General features: G+C 40.1%; 2 protein-coding genes across 3 annotated transcripts in view; one reads left to right on the forward strand and one right to left on the reverse strand.

Annotated features, from left to right (window-relative positions):
• LOC122560882 (melanin-concentrating hormone receptor 1-like) overlaps positions 1 to 23700 on the forward strand; it is a 70786-nt gene that overhangs the window by 11476 nt on the left and 35610 nt on the right. The window lies entirely within an intron of this gene.
• Positions 2773 to 22953, reverse strand: LOC122560884 (lipid droplet assembly factor 1-like). 2 transcript variants are annotated; one of them, XM_043712088.1, is made up of 5 exons: positions 22776 to 22953; positions 16829 to 16982; positions 11313 to 11481; positions 5182 to 5320; positions 2773 to 3237 (listed from the first exon to the last, which is right to left on the reverse strand). In XM_043712088.1, exons 2-5 carry the CDS (start codon positions 16943 to 16945, stop codon positions 3147 to 3149), a joined length of 516 nt encoding a protein of 171 aa, XP_043568023.1. In that variant the 5' UTR covers positions 16946 to 16982; positions 22776 to 22953; the 3' UTR covers positions 2773 to 3146. The 2 variants fall into 2 exon arrangements, with proteins under 2 accessions (XP_043568023.1, XP_043568024.1); XM_043712089.1 differs by lacking the exon at positions 22776 to 22953 and adding an exon at positions 22433 to 22597.

Consider the following 23700-nt stretch of genomic DNA (forward strand, 5'->3'; position numbering starts at 1 on the left):
GTTCTAACCATTTTTTTGCCTTGCACATACTTAAAAAAGTTTTTACTATCCTCCTTTATATTATTGGCCAATTTACCTTTGTACCTCATTTTTCCTCTGCGTATTTCCTTCTTAGTAATCCTCTGTTGCTCTTTAAAAGCTTCCCAGTCCTCAGTTTTCCCACTTATCTTTGCTATGTTATACTTTTTCTCTTTTAACTTTATATGTTTCTTAAATTAGGTGACTTATTTTCCTCTCATAAGTTAAGTGTCTTTGGAACCCTCTACTTTTTAAGGAAGAGGCTGTGAATACTTTTAAAGAGACAAAAAAAAAACTGCAGATGCTAGAATCCAAAGTAGGCAGGCAGGAGGCTGGAAGATCACAGCAAGCCAGGCAGCATCAGGTGATGAAGTTGACGTTTCGGATGTAACCTTTGTTTCAGTACTCTTGAATACTTTTAAGGCAGAGGAGGATAGATTTGTGATAAACAAGAGGGTAAAAGGTTATTAGGACTGGCAGGAGGAATGTAGACAGAAAGTAGTCAGAGCAGCCATGGTCTTATTGAATGGCAGGGTAGAGTCAAGAGACCAAATGGTCTCCTCTTGCACTTTGTTCATTTACGTTTGTCACCATTCTTTCATAACCGGTTGTGTACCTTTGCAAATATTAATTGTGGAGAAATACAAAGCTGATCATACTCCTGGGCAAATCAAATTCTTTTCAATAACAAGTCTGGTATCCTGGTCAATTGATGCAAAATGTTTACTCCCTCAAGAGATTACGTGAATGCTGGCCAAATCGATAACTAAAATCATTCAGCGCCTAATTACTCTAATTGGTATTTTACTTTTTGGATCCTTAAAAACACAGTTTTGTGTACATCAGGCATCAACTGTACAATGTGCATACCTACAATCTCTTAACGTTTCCATGCAACAGAATATCCTGTACTTAACTACATACAATATGATCATTTAAAACACATTGATTACTGTACTGTTCATTTCTTGGTATTTGAATCTACAATATAAGCACATTGAAGCAACACCACTGTGTGAGTGAGTGAGAGTGAGGTCTGCAGATGCTGGAGATCAGAGTTGAAAGTGTGTTGCTGGAAAAGCACAGCAAGTCAGGCAGCATCCCGGGATGAAGGCAGCATCCCAGGATGAAGGGCTCCGGCCCGAAACATCGATTTCCCTGCTCCTCAGATGCTGCCTGACCTGCTGTGCTTTTCCAGCACCACACTCTCAACACCAGAGACTGGTTCAGTTTTAACCTTGGGAGCTAATGCAACTTGAATCAATTCGAAGGTTACAATTTCTCTGTTTATTGTGTATTTATTAACTAACAAAAGTTATTTATTTTAATTTTTTAAAAAACTGCAGGCCCACAGTGAAAAATGTGATTTCAAATCTTACTGGTATAAAAGCACAGTTTCAATTAGGCCCAGAGTAAGTAATATTTGGCACATGTACACTGTGCCAATAATGTAAGTCACTCTCAACATATTTTTTCCATTTAATATCTTTCGTTTTCATGCTATTTTTGACGTTAAATCCCCAATGTTCTTCAGGGCTATCTGGCTGGAAAAAGTTTAATTGTCAAAGGCAAAAACAAACTTTACTCTCCTGTACCCAGGATTCCTAATGCTCCATTGCCATTGATTTCATCATATGTGAGAATCATAATGCTATAGAATTTTCATATATAAATACTTACCTATTACATTTTCAAGATCAACCTGTTTTATTCATGCTCTGCAAAATCAGTTTCAACAATAGACTGGATATGGAAAAAACTTAAAATAGTTGGGTTTACCACACGGATGTTGTTCTCCAGGAAGAAAATTGCAACTCCAACAGCAGTCAAGACATTCAACACCATTCAGGACAGAACACTTAACTGGCAAACCCACTCACTTCAATATTGACTCCCTTTACAATTGATATACAGTAGCAGCAATGTGTTCCATCCATGCATTGATGGAAATTAACAAAAGCTCCTTCAACATCACCTTCCATACCACTACCATCTAGAAGAACAAGGGCAACAGATACGTGGAAACACCACCCCCTGCAAGTTCCCTTCTAAACCAAACACCATCCTGTCATGGAACCATATCACCATTCCTTCAGTGTTGCTGGGTCAAAATTCTGGAACTCCCTCCTGCATTGTAGATGTATCTATTTTCCATGGACTGTAATGGTTTAAGAAGGCTGCTCACCACCTCCTTCTCCAAGGCAATTAATACCTAGCCTGTGACGTCCACGTCATGTGGATGAATAATAAAATGTATTTAGTTCTCTATAGATCCAATAATTAAATGAGAGATTAGGCAAGTATTAGTTGCAATAGGTCTTGCTTTGTATGCACTAATCCTCATTCACAGCACTATCCATCTTCTCGCCTTTGTTCCTTCACTGTCGCTGGGTCAAACTCCTGGAAATCTCCTCCATAAGGGCACTGTGGGACACAGTAGGTGGACTGCAGTAGTTCAAGGCAGCAGCTCACCACCACTTTGTCAAGGGCAACTAGTGACAGGCAATAAATTCTTTCCCATAGATGAATAAAAACTTAGACTTTCCATACTACTTTTTTCTTTACAGTGTCTTCAAACTGTTAACAACTACAGAACAGAAACTATCATTCTCTCAAGCCCAGATTTTGTAAGTTGTAACTCAACAGACCACTTTGCTCTATTCAGGGCAATCCAAAGGGTAAATATTCACAAAATAATTGTATTTTTAACAGGTCTGTTTCAAAATGTATAAAATATGCTATGGATCAAAAACATTTGTTATTGCTTTGAGTATCTGTTTTATTAATTAATACATCGAGAACATTCCCACCAGTTAGAATGCAGAAGTAGACTCTAATCATTGCTGATACAGATATAATGTATAGTCTTTTTATATCAAATAATCAGGTCTCCATGTTATAGAGTAATTATAGTAAAATACATAGGTTAAAGTATACAAAACTTCTCATTCAAAATAACACTACACAAATGAAAATGATGAACAAATTGTGAAGACTAACATATGCTGCTTACAAAAGTGTAACAGGTACTTGAAGGCAAAAAGAACGTCTCATGAAAGGAAATTAGTGCAAGTACAGTCGTTTTACATAAATACAACTTAACAGAAACTAGAGGGATATTTTGCAAACTAATCCTTCTTCAGGGTGGATTTGGGTTCAGTCTCATCTGGATGTGAAATTGCTGAGTAGCTGACAGCTGCTTCTTCTTTACTTGGAGCACTTAGGGAAAGGTAACAACATTAGCAACAATCTGAATTATTTAACCCAAATTTATCAACCTGTTACTAGATGCAGCAAAAATTACAATTGGGAGAAGAAAAAAAATTAATGTTTTGGACAGGTTCTGAACAACTGCATGATTTCCCCATGATGCAAACACACTAGAATCTACCTCATAACCAAAAGACAAAAGAATGCAGATACCGGAAATTTAACATGAAAACACTAGTTGGGATTTTGTTGAGTCAATGAGGATTTCACCCACAAGTTGGAGAATGGTGTGGAACCACATCAGTTCTATAGGGGAGGTCTGAATGAATCCAGTGCTCTGTGACATGTCATTAGCCACTGTTGGCCTTCCCCACAAGAGAGGTCCCCAGAGGCAGAAGACTTGCCTAGCAAGAAGCAGTCAGCCAATCCAAGATTGGCAGCTCTTCATGTTGCTGACACAAGCCTGAGCAGTGGCTGCTGATGGTACTACACCCAGGATCATGGAGGAACAGCAGGTAGCCATAGTGAGTGAAGGCAGGATAAGGTCACCATGGGGTGCTTGAGGCATGGGCAGCAGGTTGGCTTTCAGCAATCCATTCCCACCAACCTTGAGGCCAGTCCTTCAATCAGACACAAAGTACTTGACAATAAGAGACCAATATGACAACACCCACCACCACCGAACACCAAGAGGCAGCTGGCAAATCCGAATGGTTTCACTGGATGGCTTTTTGAGGACATAGGAGATGTGTGCAGTGTCCATTTAGTCTCTAAACTGCGATTGGCTCAGGGCAAGGTACAAGGCAAGTGAATGGAAGTGTATATTTGAAAGTGTAAATAAAAGTTCAAATCAGGTATCTTACAAGCTTGATAAGCTGCACAAATCTAGCAATATAAATGCTTGAATTTAGAAAGTTGAAGTGTGATTTTCAGGATATTAAAGGGAATGCACAGGTTAGATATACAGAAACTTTCAGCTGGTTGAGCATCTAGGACAAGTGTGCATTGTCAAAGTGAAGTTAGAAAACACTTCTAGACAAGAGGTGATTAAAGTTTGGAACATTGTTTCACAAATAACAACTGATGCTATATAAGATGATTAATTTTATAACTGAGAGTGAGAAATATTTGGACTAATGAATACAGGACACAGATGAGCATGTAGAGTTATGCAAATCACTAAATGGAGTATAGGCTTAAAGGCCTACTCCTGATCCTGTGGTCTTGTTTCATGCCATATGTTACCTATGGTATCCATATGCTTTTCCTGTGGTATCTAGACTGATTTGTTTGTCATGAACGAATGAAGTTAAAACTGGAATTCAGTTTGACCCAAATCAATCCCCCAATGGATTAGCCTACGATTTAATATTGTTGCAAACTTTGCGTTCTCCCTAGATATCAGAGAGAGGGACATTGTCTAAACTTCTCAGGGATGAATTTAGTTTTGTGACATTAATTCCAAATGGGTGATAGTAAAATGGGAGATTGATTTTTATACCTTACCCAATTTGCTTTCTTATTGAAGTTATATCACTTTCATGGCCAGAAAAGCAAAGTCACTAGGATTGGATTCAATTCCTTTCCTTAAGTTCAAGCATCTGTCAAATATTGTGCTAATTTTCATACACAAACAGTACATTATGTCGACACAGACTTTCTCATGAATAGACAACAGTAGAAAGAATTCTACCACCTGAGTCTAAATAGCTTTTTAAAAACAAACTGTTTAAAATTAAATAAATTTATGTTTCATGTTTGAGCACGTCAGTAGATATTAATTATCTAGTATTAATATATACTAGATTTAGCATCTAAAACAAATACCTTATTATAAATATCCTCCATACAGGTTTTGTTGCACCAAAGATTAAAATGGCTCAAAATTTTAATAAACACATTTAATTCCTTAGAAATTAAACAGAATTTAAATATTTAATGAAATGTCCATACCTTGAATTATGATAATAATTCATTGTTGTGGAGAAAGTAAAGAAGCAGACAGCCAGAAAAGACGTGATGACCAGTGAAATGAGAACTAGTCCACATAAAAAACAAAGCAGGACAACACCACCTATCGACAGCATCAGACCTGGTAGATAATTAATTTAAAAAATAATCTAAATTATACAGACAACTGAACGTTTTATACAGACACCGCCTCAATGCAGGAGACATTATAACTAAACTTATGTTGTTATGTTATTCATTTCTTGCAGACAGGTGAACTCTTAGTCTGAATATTGCTTTTGGTAAAATGTTTATTTTCACTATGTCAGAGAGATAAACATTACTTTTCTTCTTAAAGAAAATATTTTGACAGAGACAAACAGTAAATTACACTATCTAGAATTAAGCAACTGACTAACAAAGAATGAAATAACTTAAAATGTATAGGAAGCTGTTCTGATGATAATGTGACTAGAATCCATAGAATCCCGACAGTATGGAAGCTGGCCATTCAGCCTATCAGGTCCACACTGACCCTCTGAAGAGCATCCCTCCCAGATCTATCCCCTCACGCCCCCACCAAGCTAACCCACCTTGCCTGCACACTATGGTCAATTTAGCATGGCCAATTGACCTAATCTGCACATCTTTGGACTGTGGGAGGAAACCGGAGCACCTAGTGGAAACACATGCAGACACTGGGAGAAAGTGCAAACTAAATACAGTCATCCAAGACTGGAATCAAACTAGAGTTTCTGGAGCTGTGAGGCAGCAGTGCTAACCACTGAACCAACATGCCACCCTACACAATACGCATTGCACTAGAAGGGGCATTGTAAATTTTGCAATGTATAGGTTTCTCATTACACTTCACTATTAAAGGTTTCATTTAAGCCTTGAAAATAAACTAATAGGTACTATCTTGGATTTTCTGTCACTCCAATTCAAATCATTCAATTTTTGAAACCTTCCTTCAAACGCATAATTCTATGGGCCGAAGAGTCATGCATATCAAGGCTGGGACGTTTTTCACTGGGGCATAGGAGGTTGAGAGATGACCTTAGAGAGGTTTACAAAATAAGTATGTAAGTTAGCTTGCTAAGTCTGAAGGTTTGTTTTCAGACCTTTTGTCACCATGGTAACATCACCAGTGAGAGTCTCTGGTGAAGTGCTGGTGGTATGTCCCGCCTCTCTATTTATAGGTCTTGGTTTCTTAAAGTGGGTGATGTCATTTCTGGTTCGATTTTTCAAGGGAAGGTAGATAGGATCTAAATCAATGTGCTTATTGGTGGAGTTCTGGTTAGAATGCCACACCTCTAAGAATTCTCGTGCGTGTCTTTGTTTCGTCAGTCCTGGGATGTGTGTGTTGTCCCAGTCAAAGTGGTGTCCTTCTTCGTCTGTATGTATATAAACAAGTGATAATGGGTCATGTCTTTTGGTGACCAGTTGGTGTTCGTGTATCCTGGTGGCAAGTTTTCTGCTAGTTTGTTTGACGTAGTGTTTTTTACAGTCCTTGCATGGTATCTTGTAAATGATGTTAGTTTTGCTGGTAGCATCAAAAATCAAGACCTATAAATGGAGACATACCACCAGCTCTTCACCAGAGACTCTCACTGATGATGTTACCTAGTCATGATGACGAAACATTTGAAAACATACCTTCCAGCTCAGTGAGCTAACTTACATACTTATCATCAACCTGAGCTACAAATCTTCTCAAAACTTGCTAGGTTTACAAAATAATGAGGCGCTTAGATAAGGTGAATGCCAGGTGTGTTTCGTAGGGGGGGAAATTTTAAGACTAGGGGACATATTTTTAAGGTGAGAGAACATAGAACATTACAGTGCAGTACAGGCCCTTCGGCCCTTGATGTTGCGCCGCCCTGTCATACTAATCTGAAGCCCATCCCACCTACACTATTCTATGTACATCCATATGCCTGTCCGATGACAACTTAAATGCACCTAAACTTGGCAAATCTACTACTGTTGCTGGCAAAGCATTCCACACCTTTACTACTCTCGGAGTAAAGAAACTACCTCTGACATCTGTCTTATACCTATCTCTCCTCACTTTAAAGTTGTGTCCCCTCGTGTTTGCCGTTCCCATACTTGGAAAAAGACTAACCCTCTGATTATCTTATATGTCTCTAGCCCAATACTTTGCATTCCAATTACTCTGTCCAAAGTCTATCACCTCATACTTGTCCACATTAAACTCCATTTGCCACCTCTCAGCCCAGCTCTGCATCCTATCTATGTCTCTCTGCAACCTACTACATCCTTCGTCACTATCCACAACTCCACCGATCTTAGTGTCGTCCGAAAATTTACTAAGCCACCCTTCTAAGCCCTCATCCAGGTCATTTATAAAAATGACGAACAGCAGTGGACCCAACACTGACCCTTGCGGTACATCACCAGTAACTGGACACCAAGATGAACATGTTCCATCAACTACAACCCTCTGTTTTCTTTCAGCAAGCCAATTAATGATCCAAACTGCTATGTCTCCCACAATCCTATTCCTCCGCATTTTGTATAATAACCTACTGTGGGGAACCTTATTGAACGCCTTGCTGAAATCCATATACACCACATCAACCGGTTTACTCTCACCTACCTGTTTGGTCACTTTGTCAAAAACCTCAATAAAATTCGTTAGGCACGACCTACCCTTCACAAAACCATGCTGACTGTCCCTGATCAGATTATTCTTTTCTAGATGGTTATAAATTCTATCTCTTATAACCTTTTCCAATACTTTACCAACAACTGAAGTGAGACTCACTGGTCTGTAATTACCAGGGTTGTCTCTACTACCCTTTTTGAACAAGGGAACCACATTTGCTATCCTCCAGTCCTCAGGCACTATTCCTGTAGACAATGATGATTTGAAGATCAACGCCAAAGGCTCGGCAATCTCTTCCCCTGCTCCCCAGAGGATCCTAGGATAGATCCCATCCGGCCCAGGGGACTTGTCTATTTTCACACTCTGCAGTATTTCTAATACCTCTTCCTTGTGGACCTCAATCTCTTCTAGTCTAGATGCAAGTATCTCTGTATCTTCCTCGCCAACATTTTCATTTTCTATAGTGAACACTGTCGAAAAATATTTATTTAGTGCTTCCCCTATCTCCTCTGATTCCACACACAACTTCCCACTATTATCCTTGATTGGCCCTAATTTAACTCTCGTCATTTTTTTATTCCTGACATACCTATGGAAAGCCTTAGGGTTAACCCTGATCCTATCTGCCAACAAATTCTCATGTCGCCTCCTGGCTCTTCTGAGCTCTCTTTTTAGGTCTTTCCTGACCTCCTTGTAACCCTCAAGTGCCCTAACTGAGTTTTCACATTTTGTCTTAACATAAGCCGCCGCCGCCTTCTTGACCAGGGATTCCACTTCCTTGGTAAACCACGGCTCACGCGTTCTGTATCTTCCTCCCTGCCTGACAGGTACATACTTATCTAGGACACACAGGAGTTTTTCCTTGAATAAGCTCCACATTTTTAATGTGCTCATCCCCTGCAGTTTCCTTCCCCATTCTACGCTTCCTAAATCTTTCCTAATTGCATTGTAATTTCCCTTCCCCCAGCTGTAACAGTTGATCGGTGGAGTACACCTATCCCTTTCCATCACAAAAGTAAACCTGACAGAACTGTGATCGCTGTCTCCAAAGTGCTCACCTACTTCGAAGTCTAACACCTGGCCAGGCTCGTTACCCAGTACTAAATCTAAAGTGGCTTCACCCCTTGTAGGCCTGTCAACATATTGTGTCAGGAAGCCCTCCTGCACACACTGGACAAACACTGACCCACCTATAGTACTTGTACTGTAGTGATCCCAGTCAATATTTGAATAGTTGAAGTCCCCCATGACAACTACCCTGCCTCTCTCACTCCTATCGAGAATCATCTTTTCTATCCTTTCCTCTACATCTCTGGGACTATTCGGAGGCCTATGGAAAACTCCCAGTATGGTGACTTCACCTTTCCTGTTTCTAACCTCAGCCCATACTACCTCAGTTAACGAGTCCCCAAAGATCCTTTCGACAACTGTAATATTGTCCCTGATCAACAATGCCACACCTCCCCCTCTTTTACCATCTTCTCTGTTCTTACTGAAACATCTGAATCCCGGAACCTGCGACAGCCATTCCTGTCCCTGCTCTATCCGTGTCACCATAATTGCCACAACATCGAAGTCCCAGGTACCAACCCACGCTGTCAGTTCACCTACTTTATTTCGGATGCTCCTCGCGTTGAAGTACACACACTTCAAACCAGATTCTTGCTTGCCAGTGTCAGATACTTGATTTTGGAAGTCCCTACTCTCATCCTCTTCTGTACCTGTCCTACAATTTTGGTTCCCATTCCCCTGCTGTATTAGTTTAAACCTACCTTAATAGCTTTAGCGAATTTCCCCCCCCAGGATATTGGTACCCCTCTGATTTAGTGAAGACCATCCTGCTTGTAGAGGTCCCACCCTACCCCAGAAAGAGCTCCAATTATCCAAAAACCCGAAACCCTCCCTCCTGCACCATCCCTGTAGCCACGTGTTCAACTCCTTTCTCTCCCTATTCCTCACCTCACTAGCACGTGGCACGGGCAGCAAACCAGAGAAAACAACTCTGTTTGTCCTTGCTCTAAGCTTCCATGCAAGCTCCCTGAATTTCTGCCTCAAGTCCCCAGCTCTCTTCTGACCTATGTTGTTGGTGCCAATGTGGACCACGACTTGGGGCTGCTCTCCCTCCTCGTGAAGGATTCCAAAAACACGATCAAGAGACATCACGGACCCTGGCACCAGGAGGCAACACACCAACCGTGAGTCTCTCTCGCCCCCACAGAACCACCTATCTGTCCCCCTAACTATCGAGTCCCCAATGACTACTGCTCTGCTCCTCTTCCCCCTTGCCTCCCAAATGATCCGAAGTTCATCCAACTCCAGCTCCAGTTTCCTAACGCGGTTTTCGAGGAGCTGGTGTTGGGTGCACTTCCCACAGATGTAGTCAGCAGGGACACTAATGGTTTCCCTTACTTCCCACATTCTGCAGGAGGTACATTCCACTGCCCTAAACTCCATTCCCACTATTCTAACTCCCGAAGTGACTACCAAAAAAAAGGATTAGGAAATAAACTAGTTACCTTACCTTGTCAATCTGGCTCCCACAACTTTTTTTTTAGGTTAGAGGAGGAGGATGGGTGGAAGACACTACCCAAGTAGTGTTTCAGGTAATGCAACCACGCAAATATAAACTGTTCTACTTACCCTTCCCAGAAGTCCTCTGCTCGTTCCTCCCTCGCTGGCCTGAAGGCAAGAAGTTTAAATATACTTACCGGCCTTCCCGACAATCACCTTGCACCAACGTCACCTCCTCCCGGCTCCTGCCTCTTGCTGCTCCGAAGTGGCTCCGAAGAAGAAAGATTTAAAAAGGCCATGAGGGGCTTTTTTTTTTTTTACACAGAGAGTGGCTCATGTGTGGAATGAACTTCCAGAAGAAGTGGTGGATGTGAGTACAGTTACAAAGTTTACAAGGCCTTTAGATAAGTTCAAGAATAACAGATGTTTGGAGGGATCTAAGCCAAGTGCAGGCAGGTGGGACTAGTTTAGTTTGGGTTAGAGTCGGCATGGACTGGTTAGACTGAAAGGTCCGTTTCTGTGCTGTGTGACTCTATATCAAAATAGAAATTGTTTTCTTGATGACAAACCTTGGGAAATTCCTGTGTACCATTCTTCACTAAAAAATGAGAATGATTAGAATGAGGAGCTCTCCAGCCAGAGGATTATATTTAATCTGTTAGGCAGATGCTATGCGTTTACTTGGTTCAGAACCCATCTTCCACGGCCCCAAATGAGACAAACAATACTCCCCACATGCAACTAAATGACAGATCAGATTAACCCAATACTTTTGTTTTCATTTTTTAAGCAATTTTGTTAAGGGAATAAAAACAGATGGACCTAGAAAACTTGAGCATATCCATTCTTATATTTGGAAATGTTCACTGATACTATAGCCACCCATGCACAATTCCACACTGTCACCTCAAGTTTAATAATAAACAGAATTATGACATAGCAGGTTTTAATAATGTAGTTATATAAATAAGCCTTTCATGGAATTCAGTACCTTCCATCACAATGAAACCAACGCAGGCCAAGAGAGATGTAATCACTGCGAAAATCAGGAATAAACCAACTGGCACGGCTGCCATTATGGTAAACACCAATAACAATAATGCAAGGAAAGGGTGATCATCTAGGTACTGACCCACAGAGGTGCTCATGAAAGCTGCAACCTGCAAAACCGACAGATTAACAGAGATTAGGAGGTGAAATTATTCTTTGTACGGTTGGGATCATAGAACTTCAGTTTACCAAAGGAAAACAATTATATGATTAGTTCCCAATTTAACATGAGACACATTCGCAACTACCTAACTGTAGACATTTAAAATTCTCATGCTCATTCTTGCCATGGGGTGGGTCATGTGTTCCTTCAGCTCATGCACACTGAAATCTTTTTGTCCCATTTTTGCTGTCCATAACTTGTTGTCTAACCCTAAACTGTGGAATTTCGTCGCTGAAGCCTTCTGAAATCCTATTTTTCTTCAACTCTCTTCATATAGAAACATAGAACGAAAGAACTTTCAACCATTGAGCCTATTCCACCATACAATATGATCTTGGCTGATCCTCCATCTTAATGCCATACTCTTGCACTTTCCCCAAAACCTCGACATTGCTAGTGTCTAGTAATCTATTTCCTTCTTAGCTACATTTAGGCACTTTGCCTCAAACACCTTCTGTGGTGGAGAATTCCGCTGGTTCACCAGTTCTATTCATCTCAGTTCTAAATTAGTTAGCCTGTATTCTGAGACTATGACCCTCTTTTCTTGATACCCCTGCCCTGAACTAACATGCCAGGGGAAACATCACCCTAGTCTGTCTAGCCTTGTCAGAATTTGATAAGCTTTAATAAGATCCCCTCTCATTTTTCTAAACTCCAGTGAATGCAGGCCCAGTCCACCTAATCTCTCCCCATTACCCAATCTCTCATCATAATCCAAACACTCCTCCTAACTTGATCTCTACTTGCAACCCAAACACTCTGCATAACTCAATCCTGGGATCTTACAAATCAGTCTGATGAACCTTTGCTGCACTCCCTCTATGACAAATAATCTTTTTTAGCTAAAGGAGACAAAATCTGCATACAATATTCCATATCTTGTCTCACTAAGATCATGTCCAGCTGCAGGTAAACTTCCTACTTCCTGCACTGAAACCCTCTTGCAATGAAGTGACAAACAATGCTGCAACCAGGCTGGTCTTCAATTTGAATCTGAGACCTCTCACATACTGGTTCACAGCATAACCCATAAGTGAGAATCATACCTCTAAACCAATGAGCTGACTGTTGGTTTTGTTTTTAGTCTTGATAATCCTTTTTGTCTGATCATTCTCCTGTGAAGTGCTTTGGGAATTGCTTCTCTAACGACCATACTATTGTTAAACAGTCTGCTTCGATTTTTACCTGATGGATATTTTGTCACATCTCAACAGATGCCTTAATTTAGTGAGCAAATTACACTAAACATTTAAATCATTTTCAATACTCTGAAATTATGTGCAATTTAAAACAAAACCATGCTTTCAGTTATCAGTAATGGTCTCAAGACATTAATGAGTCAAAAAGTGTGGCACTGGAAAAGCACAGCAAGTCAGGCAGCATCTGAGGAGCAGGAGAGTAAATTTTCAGGCATAAGCCCTTCATCAGGAGTGTGCTGATCATTCCTGATGAAGGGCTTATGTGCACAATGTCAACTCTCCTGCTTCTCAGATGCTGCGTGACCTGCTGTGCTTTTCCAGCGTCACACTTTTTGACTCTGATCTCCAGCATCTGTGGTCCTCACTTTCTCCTCATTAATGAGTCAGTCCAGTAGCTTATTCCAGCTGGGACAGAGCCTTTATGATTTATAAATCACAAATGTGAATTGATCTTCCACTACTTAGCTTGGACAAAACAGTAGAATGTGCAACATTGATCAATTAATTTTAGTATATATGATACAATTAATGACGCTTCTGTATAACACCCATTTGTGTTTGGCCAAAAAACAAATCTGTCTTGGATTCAGTTTAGAGCTCTAACAAAATGCACAATTAAGTAGAGATAGAGTCTTTGAGCTCTTGATAAATTAAGACTGTGAACACAGCTATCTTTAGTTAGGCTAATTTTAAACTGAATTTGACACTTTCTCCAACTCAATCAGCATTCCAAAGCTATAATAACTCAGCTAACTTCTGATGGGGAGATGTCCAGTCTCAAATACCAAACAAGAGTTCAGTGTTACTCAGTTTAACTCTTTTCTTTCAATCCAAAACTGCTGGATTATTCATAGAATACATATTCATATATACATCCAATAAACATCTAGATAAAAGTCTGTTATAATCAAGAAATATCAACTAATAGGAATATACTAAAAAGCTGGAAGGAACCCAGAATCAAAATGTAATTAGATTTGATGGGGTTTTCAAAATTCATCAGGAATGTGGGCAGAGCAGGGAAAAAACATTTCCCATCAATGTACCAATCGGGAAGGAAAGCAGTCAAACACATTTAAGGTAATTGGCAAAAGAAACAATGAAGACACAAGGAGAAACTTATTCACAGAGAGTGCTTAGGATCTGGAAAGTGGTGTCTGAGTGTGTGGTGGAGGCAGGTTCCACCAAAGCAAATGAAAGTGGATTATCATCTAAGAAGGAAAAATATGTAGGGCGACATGGAGAAGGCGGGGTTGGGCACTACATAGATTGCTCTTTCAAAGATGGGCTGAATTGTCTTCTTCTGTGCTGTAGCCATTGTTTCTGAGAATTGTTGAGTTAATTGACTCAGTTCATTAGGATTTTGATTTTCCAGCAAATAAATTAAACAACAGGTAATTGTGAACAAAATAGTGAATTGTGAATGTGTTTTCCATTTCATGATGTTGAACAGGCAGATTTCTTAGCTTTATTCCAGCTGGACAAGAAACTTTAAAGGTATATAATTTCACAATATATTCATTCAACTTTAATCATGTATATTTTATACATACGTATCATACAATTGAAAATTTATATACATAGAAAACAGGAGTAGCAGTAGGCGATTCAGCCCTTCAAGCCGGTCATTCAATATGACCATGGCTGATCATCAAACTCAGCACTCAGTTCCTTTTTTCTTCCCATATCCTTCAGCCCTATGCACTATATCTAACTCCTTTCTGAAAACATTAGTGTTTTGGCTTCAACCACCTTTTGTGTAGGGAATTCCACAGGCTTCCCACTCTCTGGGTGAAGAAATTTCTTCTCATCTCAGTATTCAACGGCCTACCATGTATCCTGAGAATGTGATTCCTGATTCTGGATTCTCTGGTCAACAGGAACATCTTTCTTGCGTTTACCCTATCTCGTCGTGTTAGAATTTTATATGTTTCTATGAGATTCTGACTTGTCATAAGAGTCGTAAAGATGTATAGCATGGAAACAGACCCTTTGGCCCAACTCGTCCATGCTGACCAGATATCCTAAATTAATCTAGTCCCATTTGCCAGCATTTGACCCATATCTATTTAAATACTTCCTATTCAATACCCATGCCTTTTAAATGTTGTAATTGTACCAGCTTCCACCATTTCCTCTGGCAGCTCATTCCATACACGCCCCTTAGGTCCCTTTTAAATCTTTCCTCTCTCACCTTAAACTTATGCCTTCTACTTTTGGACTCCCCTACCCTGGGGAAAAGACCTTGACTATTCACCCAATCCATGCACCTCATGAATTTATAAAATTCTATAAGGTCACTTCTCAGACTCTGATGCTCCAGGGAAAATAGCCCCAGCCTATTCAGTGTCTACCTATAAGCTCAAACCCTCCAACCCTGGCAACATCCTTACAAATCTTTTCTGAACCTTCTCAAGTTTCACAACATCTTCCTATAGCAAGGAGACCAGAATTGAATAAAGTGGCCTAAGCAATGTCCTGTACAGCTGCAACATGTCCTCCCAACTCCTATTCTCAAAGCACCGACCAATAAAGGCAAGCATACCAAATGCTTTCATCACTACACTGTCTACCTGAGACTCAAGGAATTATGAACCTGCAACCCATTATTAAATGGGATTATTACAATACCCTTTTGTATCAAGTTTCTGAATTATATAAATACATTGGTGCCAAGTTCGAATATTAGAAGAAGAATTTTGTGTTATTTACTAATTGAAGATTAATAATTTATTCAAGCTAAACTCCTTTTAAGAATGGTATGTTACTATGCAAGGCTGAACATATGTAACAGTTACCGAGGAAATGGCAAGCTACAGCTTGTTCAAAACACATTTTTACTCAGATAATGCTTAGCTACACAAAACAAAACATGCCAGTATGTAAGTTGTATGTTATAGTTCAGTTTCTGGTTCAGTAAACATGGATCACCAACTGCAGTTCTGGATTAATGAATAATACTTGGAAAAATGTATTTTCCAAATTCTCTAAAATGTTTCCTTTGAATAGGGGATGTCTTTATTATTCATATATTTTTACATGTTATTGATGCCAAAGGCATTATATTTCCTTCATTCAATACCATATAATTTGTGACTGCATTATGACTGTGGAGCGTTATATGATGATATGTTTTAAGCTGCCTCCTTACATGTAAGGTAAAATGGGAGCAGTAGAGAGGTACCTCATATGAAGACAAGCCCATGTTACCTGGTTTCCACAGGGATAAGGTCTCAGGTCAAAAGCCACTCAAAGAAAGAAACAACTTCCCAACATCGAGATACAAAGGAGACAGCAGCTCTTCATATCATGTGCAGATTCTTGGATTGTGGCAGGCAATCAGACCAGGGGGAGGAGAACCACATAGGTGCTCCTAAGCCAGGCAGAAGTTAAGGAATGCCTTTGGGTTAATCACTAAGTGGAGGGTTGCTGGGGATGGAACCTGAGTCTGAGGAAAAAAGGGTTGTGAGGAGTTTAAAAAAATTCCAGTGAATTACCAGAGGATACCATGCAACAGGAAATCCACTCAATTATGCTCAAAAGGTTGAGTGAAGGGTGCTTTGTTGAAAACATAAAGCAAGAAGAGATCCTGTCAGAGCCGGGAGGAGCTTTAGACTTTAAACTCAAAAGTCTATGTTGACTGTGAATATGGTGCAATAGATGCATTCAAGCTCCTGTGGAATAATAATTATATGGATGCTGAATGGGATTTTTGGCTCTGTTAAAAACTGACTGGGGCACACATTTTCCATGGTTTAGTGTATTAGGTGCCTAATAACAAAAACTCAACAGGCTTGGGAACATTTATACAGCCAGAAACAGAGTTAACATCTTGAGTCTGGTATAATTCTTCATAACTATTTTGATTTGAGCTTGATTATTACAGTACAAGTCTTAAAACCCATGAAAATTTTTGTTGTGTGATCCTGAATCAGTCATTGGGGAAATGATATATCCTTTAAAAAGATATTGGTCTCTAGGGGATCATAACAATGACATAATTCTCTTAAAATTTACAAGTACCCTGCATGACCCGTTACTTAATGATTCTGCTTAATGCAGAAGTAATAATGACATATATGAAGGATATCATACCTTTGAGTTGCTGCTGATTGTATGCATCATTGCATTAAATCGATTTTGAAGGTCTTGCATTTCTCTTGCTAATGGTAACCCTTCAGATTTTGACATTTTACCCGCCATTTCATTCATTTCCAGCAAGATGGACCCTCAGTGACAGGAGATAAATCTGTATAGAAGAAAAAAATTCTTAAAGCAAATAATTATCTTGTTTGTTACGAATCACAATTAAGCTGAGTGGGATTATAATAACTTGAAATGCTAGTGTTAGAGAAAACATAAAAGTAGTTAACATAAACTGACATTCTGAAATATTCTTAAATGGGAATTTCATGTATTTATTTTCTAATACCCGATGACATCAAAATTGTGAAGCTTTTAAAATGAGGAACTATTTCCAAAAGGAGATAAGTTCACCAGGACAAACACATTTTTCTAATCTTTCAAATGATTCAAACCTGCCTCCCATAACCTAAAAAAAATGTCATTAGATGCTTGCACAGATTTTCCCTCTGATGTTACGATTTCTCTTCTGGTCATTCAGGAGCACCATGTTCCACTTACTGAGGAAAAACAAGGATCGTTTGCCATCACAATAAAATGATAATTGCAGCAAGACCTTCCATACATTTATACTCCAGTAAAGGATGCAAGATTCAATTAGGAATTGTCTACAGATTTCCTGACATTAATGATATTGGGGCTGTATAAATTTGCAGAGCAGAGAAGCACAAAGCAAAATCAATGGTTATAATGGGAGATTTCATCAGACTGGGAGATGCAGAGGAGCTGAATTGGTAAAGGTGACAAAATCTCTAAATTCTGCAGAATATTTACTTGCCACAACACATTTCAGAACATAGGAGAGAACAAGCGAGAATAGATTTTGTGATGAGCAACAAATCAGAAATTGTTTACCATCTCACAGTAAAGGAACATATTGTGAATATGGATCATGATTTGCCTGAGGTTTATACTAGATTTGAACAAGAAAGTGACTCATTAGACAAGATTTTTAATTTACACAAGTGAAAATTTGAAAAGCTAAACAGTAAATTCACCTTTGTAAATTGGTTTGAATGACAAATGGTTAAACCCACAAACAAAAGAGAAGTACTCAAAGTGGTATCTGTTTCAATGCATACATTGTATGTACCCATCAAAGGAAAAACTCCAGTAAAGCAAACAAAAGCAAGCAGAAAGAATTGAACTTGAAGAGACCTATACAAGCTGGCATGAAGGTCTAGTTGCGGTATGGAGGTCTTGTCCCAGTTTTCCGGCGCACCCTGAAGCAAGGAGTCAAGGAATCATTAACTGAACTATGACGAACTTCTATTTTCTTTTTCTTCTTATTTATGATTTCTGTCACTAATTTAGGTACCATGGTATGACAAGTTATAAAACTTTTCACTGTATTTGTTTTGGTAAAAATCCACGTGACAACAAATTGCAGTTCTATTCTAACCCAAAATGTAAATATTTAGTGGACTGAGAAGTCCAGGTGAGTTGGTACATAGGGACAGAAAGACATCAAGAACGTTTGTGAAATGCAGGACTTTATCACAAAGAGTTTGACTACAAATTGGAAGAATTTATGCTGTAATGGTAGAAAGACTTGGAACCCATTCAAACTATCATCTTCAACTTTGGCTATGGTAACTTGGGAAGAATGTACTGCCCTGGAGGGGGTAATAGTGCAGCTTTAGCAGAATTATACAGGCCTTAAGAGATTAAATGGAGTCTCGAGATAAATGGAGATAAACTTGGGCTTTGGGGGGATCCAAATGAATGAAATGAACAGAAAATTTATTGAGGGAGCTTTCTCAAACCTTAGAACATTTCTTAATTTGCAAAGTATACCATTTCAGCACTGACAATAGACTTATAATTTTATAACTATAATATTATAAATGAATAAAAGTATATATCTGGAGGTTTATTCCACAATAAATGGAAAGGTTATGAATTTCCAAGCAAATAAAATAACATGCCTTTTTTTCTTAAATTTTGTTTAGCACAGCTCACAGATAACAAATAGTTATTCATCCCAAGCTTTGAAAATAGAAGGCTAAGAGGTTTATAAATTCAGAGTTTGTGAGAAGATTTGTAGCTTGGGTGCTCGTTGTTGGGGTTCTGTTCGCCGAGCTGGGAATTTGTGTTGCAGACATTTCGTCCCCTGTCTGGGTGACATCCTCAGTGCTTGGGAGCCTCCTGTGAAGCGCTTCTGTAATCTTTCCTCCGGCATTTGTAGTGGTTTGAATCTGCCGCTTCCAGTTGTCAGTTCCAGCTGTCCGTTGCAGTGGTCGGTATATTGGGTCCAGGTCGATGTGCTTGTTGATTGAATCTATGGATGTGTGCCATGCCTCTAGGAATTCCCTGGCTGTTCTCTGTTTGGCTTGTCCTATAATAGTAGTGTTGTCCCAGTCGAATTCATGTTGCTTGTCATGGCATGGCACTGCCTCTGCTCGGTGACTCTATATTGTTGCATCCCGAAGTCCATCTTGGATGACGGTCACCCAAAGATCCAAAGCCAAATGTCCTTGACTGTTGAAGTGTTCCACGACTGGGAGGGATCATCCCTGCTTGGTGATTGTTGCACGGTGTCCATTCATCTGTTGTAGCGTCTGCTTGGTCTCACCAATGTACCACACCTCAGGGCATCCTTGCCTACAGCATATGAGATAGACACATCTGAGACACGAGTACCTGCTGTGCACGTGGTAGGTGGAGTCCACAAGTGGAAGGTAGTATCTATGTTGACACTCTGACGCATCTTGCAGTGGTTGCCACAACAGGGTTGTGTGGTGTTGTGGTCAATGTTGTTCCTGAAGGCTGGGCTGTTCATTGAGAACAATGGTCTGTTTAAGGTTTGGCAGTTGTTCAAAGGTGAGAAGTGGAGGAGTAGGAAAGATCTTGGAAAGGTGCTCATCCTCATCAATACTGTGTTGCAGGCTATTAAGAACTTGGGAAGTACTGGATAATCGGTCGTATCCTGTGTCTGTCTCCTGAGGAGGTCATGAGAGTTTCTCGCTATGGCACATTGGAACTGGTGATTGATGAGTTGGACTATAACCTGGTGTTGTGACTTTCAACTTTGTCCACCCCAATCCAACACCAGCACCTCCACATATTAACAAAGTAACTGTTTTACAGAAACTAAACCAGTGAAAGCTAGAATGATACAGCCTCTATGCTCAGCCTCCTGAGAGCTGACATTCAGCATTTGCTTCTTTCTTTAGATTTTCTGTAAAATACAATCTGAAATATTAACTTCTATACTTCCTTGACAGAAACTGACTGACCTTTCGCATGCTTGTATAAAAGCAAACTACTGCTAATGCTGGAAAAATGAAATAGATACAGAAAGTGCTGGAAAAACTCAGCTGGTCTGGCAGCATCTGTGCAGAGAGAAACAGTTAACATTTTCAAAGAAGAATTATGTCGGACTTGAAACATTAACTCTGTTTCTCTCTCCACAGATGCTACCAGATCTGCTAAGTTTCCCCAAGGCTTTCTGTTGCTTGTATCTTTCTTAAACTTAATGTTAAACTCACTTACCATCAAATTATTAATTAATTCAGGCATGATACCAGTACTGGATTTTTTATAGTATGTTTCCTTCTTGGTTCTAATGAAAATTTTGTCATAAAATAATTCTAAACACACTTTAGAAATTCATTGCCCTTACAACATGAGCTGTTTTGCAGTACGTGTGAAAGTTAAAGTTATAGCTACTTTGCATTTGTTATATTTAGGACCTTTCCAAAAATGTATAATCCATGATGCAACACAACAAGTTTAGTTATACAGTCATAGAGCATGGAAACAGATCCTTTGCTCCAATTCATCCAAGACGACCAAGTTTCCCAAACCAAACTCTGGCAGTTCATTCCACATATGAACTATGCTCTACGAGAAAAACGTTGCCCCTCAGGTCGCTTTTAAATCTTTCCACCCTCTCCGTTAAATTATACCATGTAATTTTGAACTCCCTCACCCCTAGGGAAAAGAACTAGCTGAGTTTCTCCAGCACTTTCTCTATCATAGTTCCAGCATTTGCAGTAGTTTGCTTTTATATAAGCATGGGAAAGGTCAGGCAGTTTCTGTCAAGGAAATATAGAAGTTAATATTTCAGATTGTATTTTACAGAAAATCTAAAGAAAGAAGCAAATGCTGAATGTCAATTCTCAGGAGGCTTAGCATAGAGGTTGTGTTATTCCAGCTTTTGCTGGTTTAGTTTCAGTAAAACAGTTACCTTATTAATGCTCCTAATGATTTTATAAAGCTCTACAGAGACCATAAGACATAGGAGCAGAAATTAGACCATTCAGTCCATCGTGTCTGCTCTGCCATTCAATCATGGATGATAGGTTTTTCAATCCCATTTTCCCGCATTCTCCCCTCAACCTCCTACCCTCCAAAGGAAAAGGTTCTCGCCAATATAGCCTCTTCTTATAACTCAAGCCCCCCAGTCTTGGTAACATCCTTGTAAATCTTTTATGCATCCTTTCTAATAATATCCTTCCTATAGCAGAGCAACCAGAACAGTACACAACATTCCAACAACAACCACAACATGACGTTCCAATTCCTATACTCAATGTTCTGATCAATGAAGGCAAGCATGCCAAATAACTTCCTTTACCAACAGATCCACCTGTGGTAAACACTGGTTCACCACACCTTTCAAGGAACTATGTCCTTGAACCCCAAAGTCTCTCTGTTTGACAACACTCTTTAGGGTCCTACCATTAACTTGGCACTTTAAATATTCAATAAGATCATAGAGTAAAAAAGATGTACAGCACAGAAACAAATCCTTCAGTCCAACTTGTTCGTGCTAACCATAAACTAAACTAGTCCCACTTGTTTGCACTTGGCCCATATCCCTCCAAACATTTCTTATTCATGAACTTAGCTGAAAATGTGTTGCTGGAAAAGCGCAGGTCAGGCAGCATTCAAGGAGCAGGAGAATCGACGTTTCGAGCATGAGCCTTGGATGCTGCCTGACCTGCTGTGCTTTTCCAGCAACACATTTTCAGCTCTGATGTCCAGCATCTGCAGTCCTCACTTTCTTCTATTCATGAACTTACCCAAATATCTTTTAAATATTCTAACCATACCCACAACCACCGCTTCTTTGGAAGTTCATTCCACACACGAACCACTCTCTGTGTGATATAATTGCCTCTCGTCTTTTTAAAATCTTTCTCCTCTCACCTGGAAAATATGGCCCCTAGTCTTGAAATCCCCCATCCTAGGGAAAAGACCTTGGCTATTCACCCGTTCCATACCCCTCATGATTATACAAACTTCCATAAGGTCACCCCTCAACCTCCTACGCTCCAACATGGCTGACTGGATTTTAACTTCAACTCTTGATTCCTGCATAACTCCAATAATCTTTCATCCCCTTGGTCATCATATATCCACCTACCTATCCCTCAAAAAATGTAAGGATTCTGCATCCACTACCTTTTGGTGAAAGGAATTCCAAAGACATTCACACCCATTTTTAAAGCTCAGTTTTCAATGAGTGACCCCCTAGCTCTAGATTCTCCCACAAGGCGAAATGGTCCACAAGTTCTCTCAGGATCTCGTATCTTTCAATCACGTTACCTCTGACTCTTGTAAACTCCAGAGCCTTGTTGTTTCTATCAATTCCCACCGGTCCATTTTAAAAAAGGAAAACTCTCGTCATCAATCTCCCTGTGACCAGGGCATCTGCTCAGGAGCTGGATGCATCCTCCAGAGCTGGGCCCCGCATAGCAACGGGGAGGGGGGCCCGCATAGCAACAGGGAGGTGGGGCCCGCATAGCAACAGGGAGGTAGCCCCCCCTTCCCTTAGCAACCGGCTCCGGGGCCTGGGGATGACGGTGGATAGTGCCCGGGGGCAGACAGCGTTACCGCCCGAAAGGAGTCACTCAGATCCTCGGCCTCATAAAATCGACATCTAACCCACCTCCTTCCTCCTTCGGGGTGGCTGCGGCGGCCTTGGGCTGTGGGGAAGTGATGGGGGGTGGGGTGAACGATCCGCTCTAATCCCCCCGCGTATACCCGCCGCTCATTTCGCTTGGACACAAACCGATGAAGAAAACGAAAAGTTGAAATGCATCCCGAGTCCCGGAAGCTGAAGTGTTCCGGATTCCGAGGGACGGACGAATGTGTTTTGCTGCTCGAGAGAGCTCAGAGTACGGCAGGAATATCATTATTTTCTTTTCCATTCTGTTTGTTCTTGATGTGTTGTGCCCTGTAAAGCAGAGGGGACACTTTTTTCTCTCTGATGGCACTAATTCGAGGCAGTATTTGCTTAGAAAATTCTCATTTTCTCTGTTCTCACTCTCATTTCCCTCAGTTTCCTCCCACTCACTCATTCTCACTCTCATTTCCCTCAATTTCCTCCTGCTCACTTCCCCCAGTTTCCTCTCACTCACTAATTCTCACTCTTATCCCCTGGCCCTTACCACCCATTTGGGAATCCACTCCCATTTCTTTTAATTTCCTTCCAGTAATTGTCACTCTCATTAACCCCAGTTTCCTCTTTATACTTAAGAATTCTCACTCATTTGCCCCATTTTCATTCCATTTGAGAATTAATTTTTATTGCTTCCCAATTTTCAAACCAATTTATGAATCTTCACTCTTCATGACCTCCACAGTGTCCCCTTACCACTGAGGGAGATGGCAACATCATCTGTGGGCTGGCGTGTGACACCAAGATGAACTGCAACACTGCACCATCTGAAATTACCCTAGCCCCAACAGTTTTGTTTTGTTACATATCCATGATCCTGTGTAGATGGAAAATAATTGATTGCAGCCTCATAAAATCTGTTCCTATTGGAAGATGACTGAAACTAGCTTATAACCTGAAGGCAAAATCTTTG

Source organism: Chiloscyllium plagiosum, chromosome 21 (assembly GCF_004010195.1).
Source record: "Chiloscyllium plagiosum isolate BGI_BamShark_2017 chromosome 21, ASM401019v2, whole genome shotgun sequence".
In the NCBI taxonomy this organism is placed as follows: Eukaryota; Metazoa; Chordata; class Chondrichthyes; order Orectolobiformes; family Hemiscylliidae; genus Chiloscyllium; species Chiloscyllium plagiosum.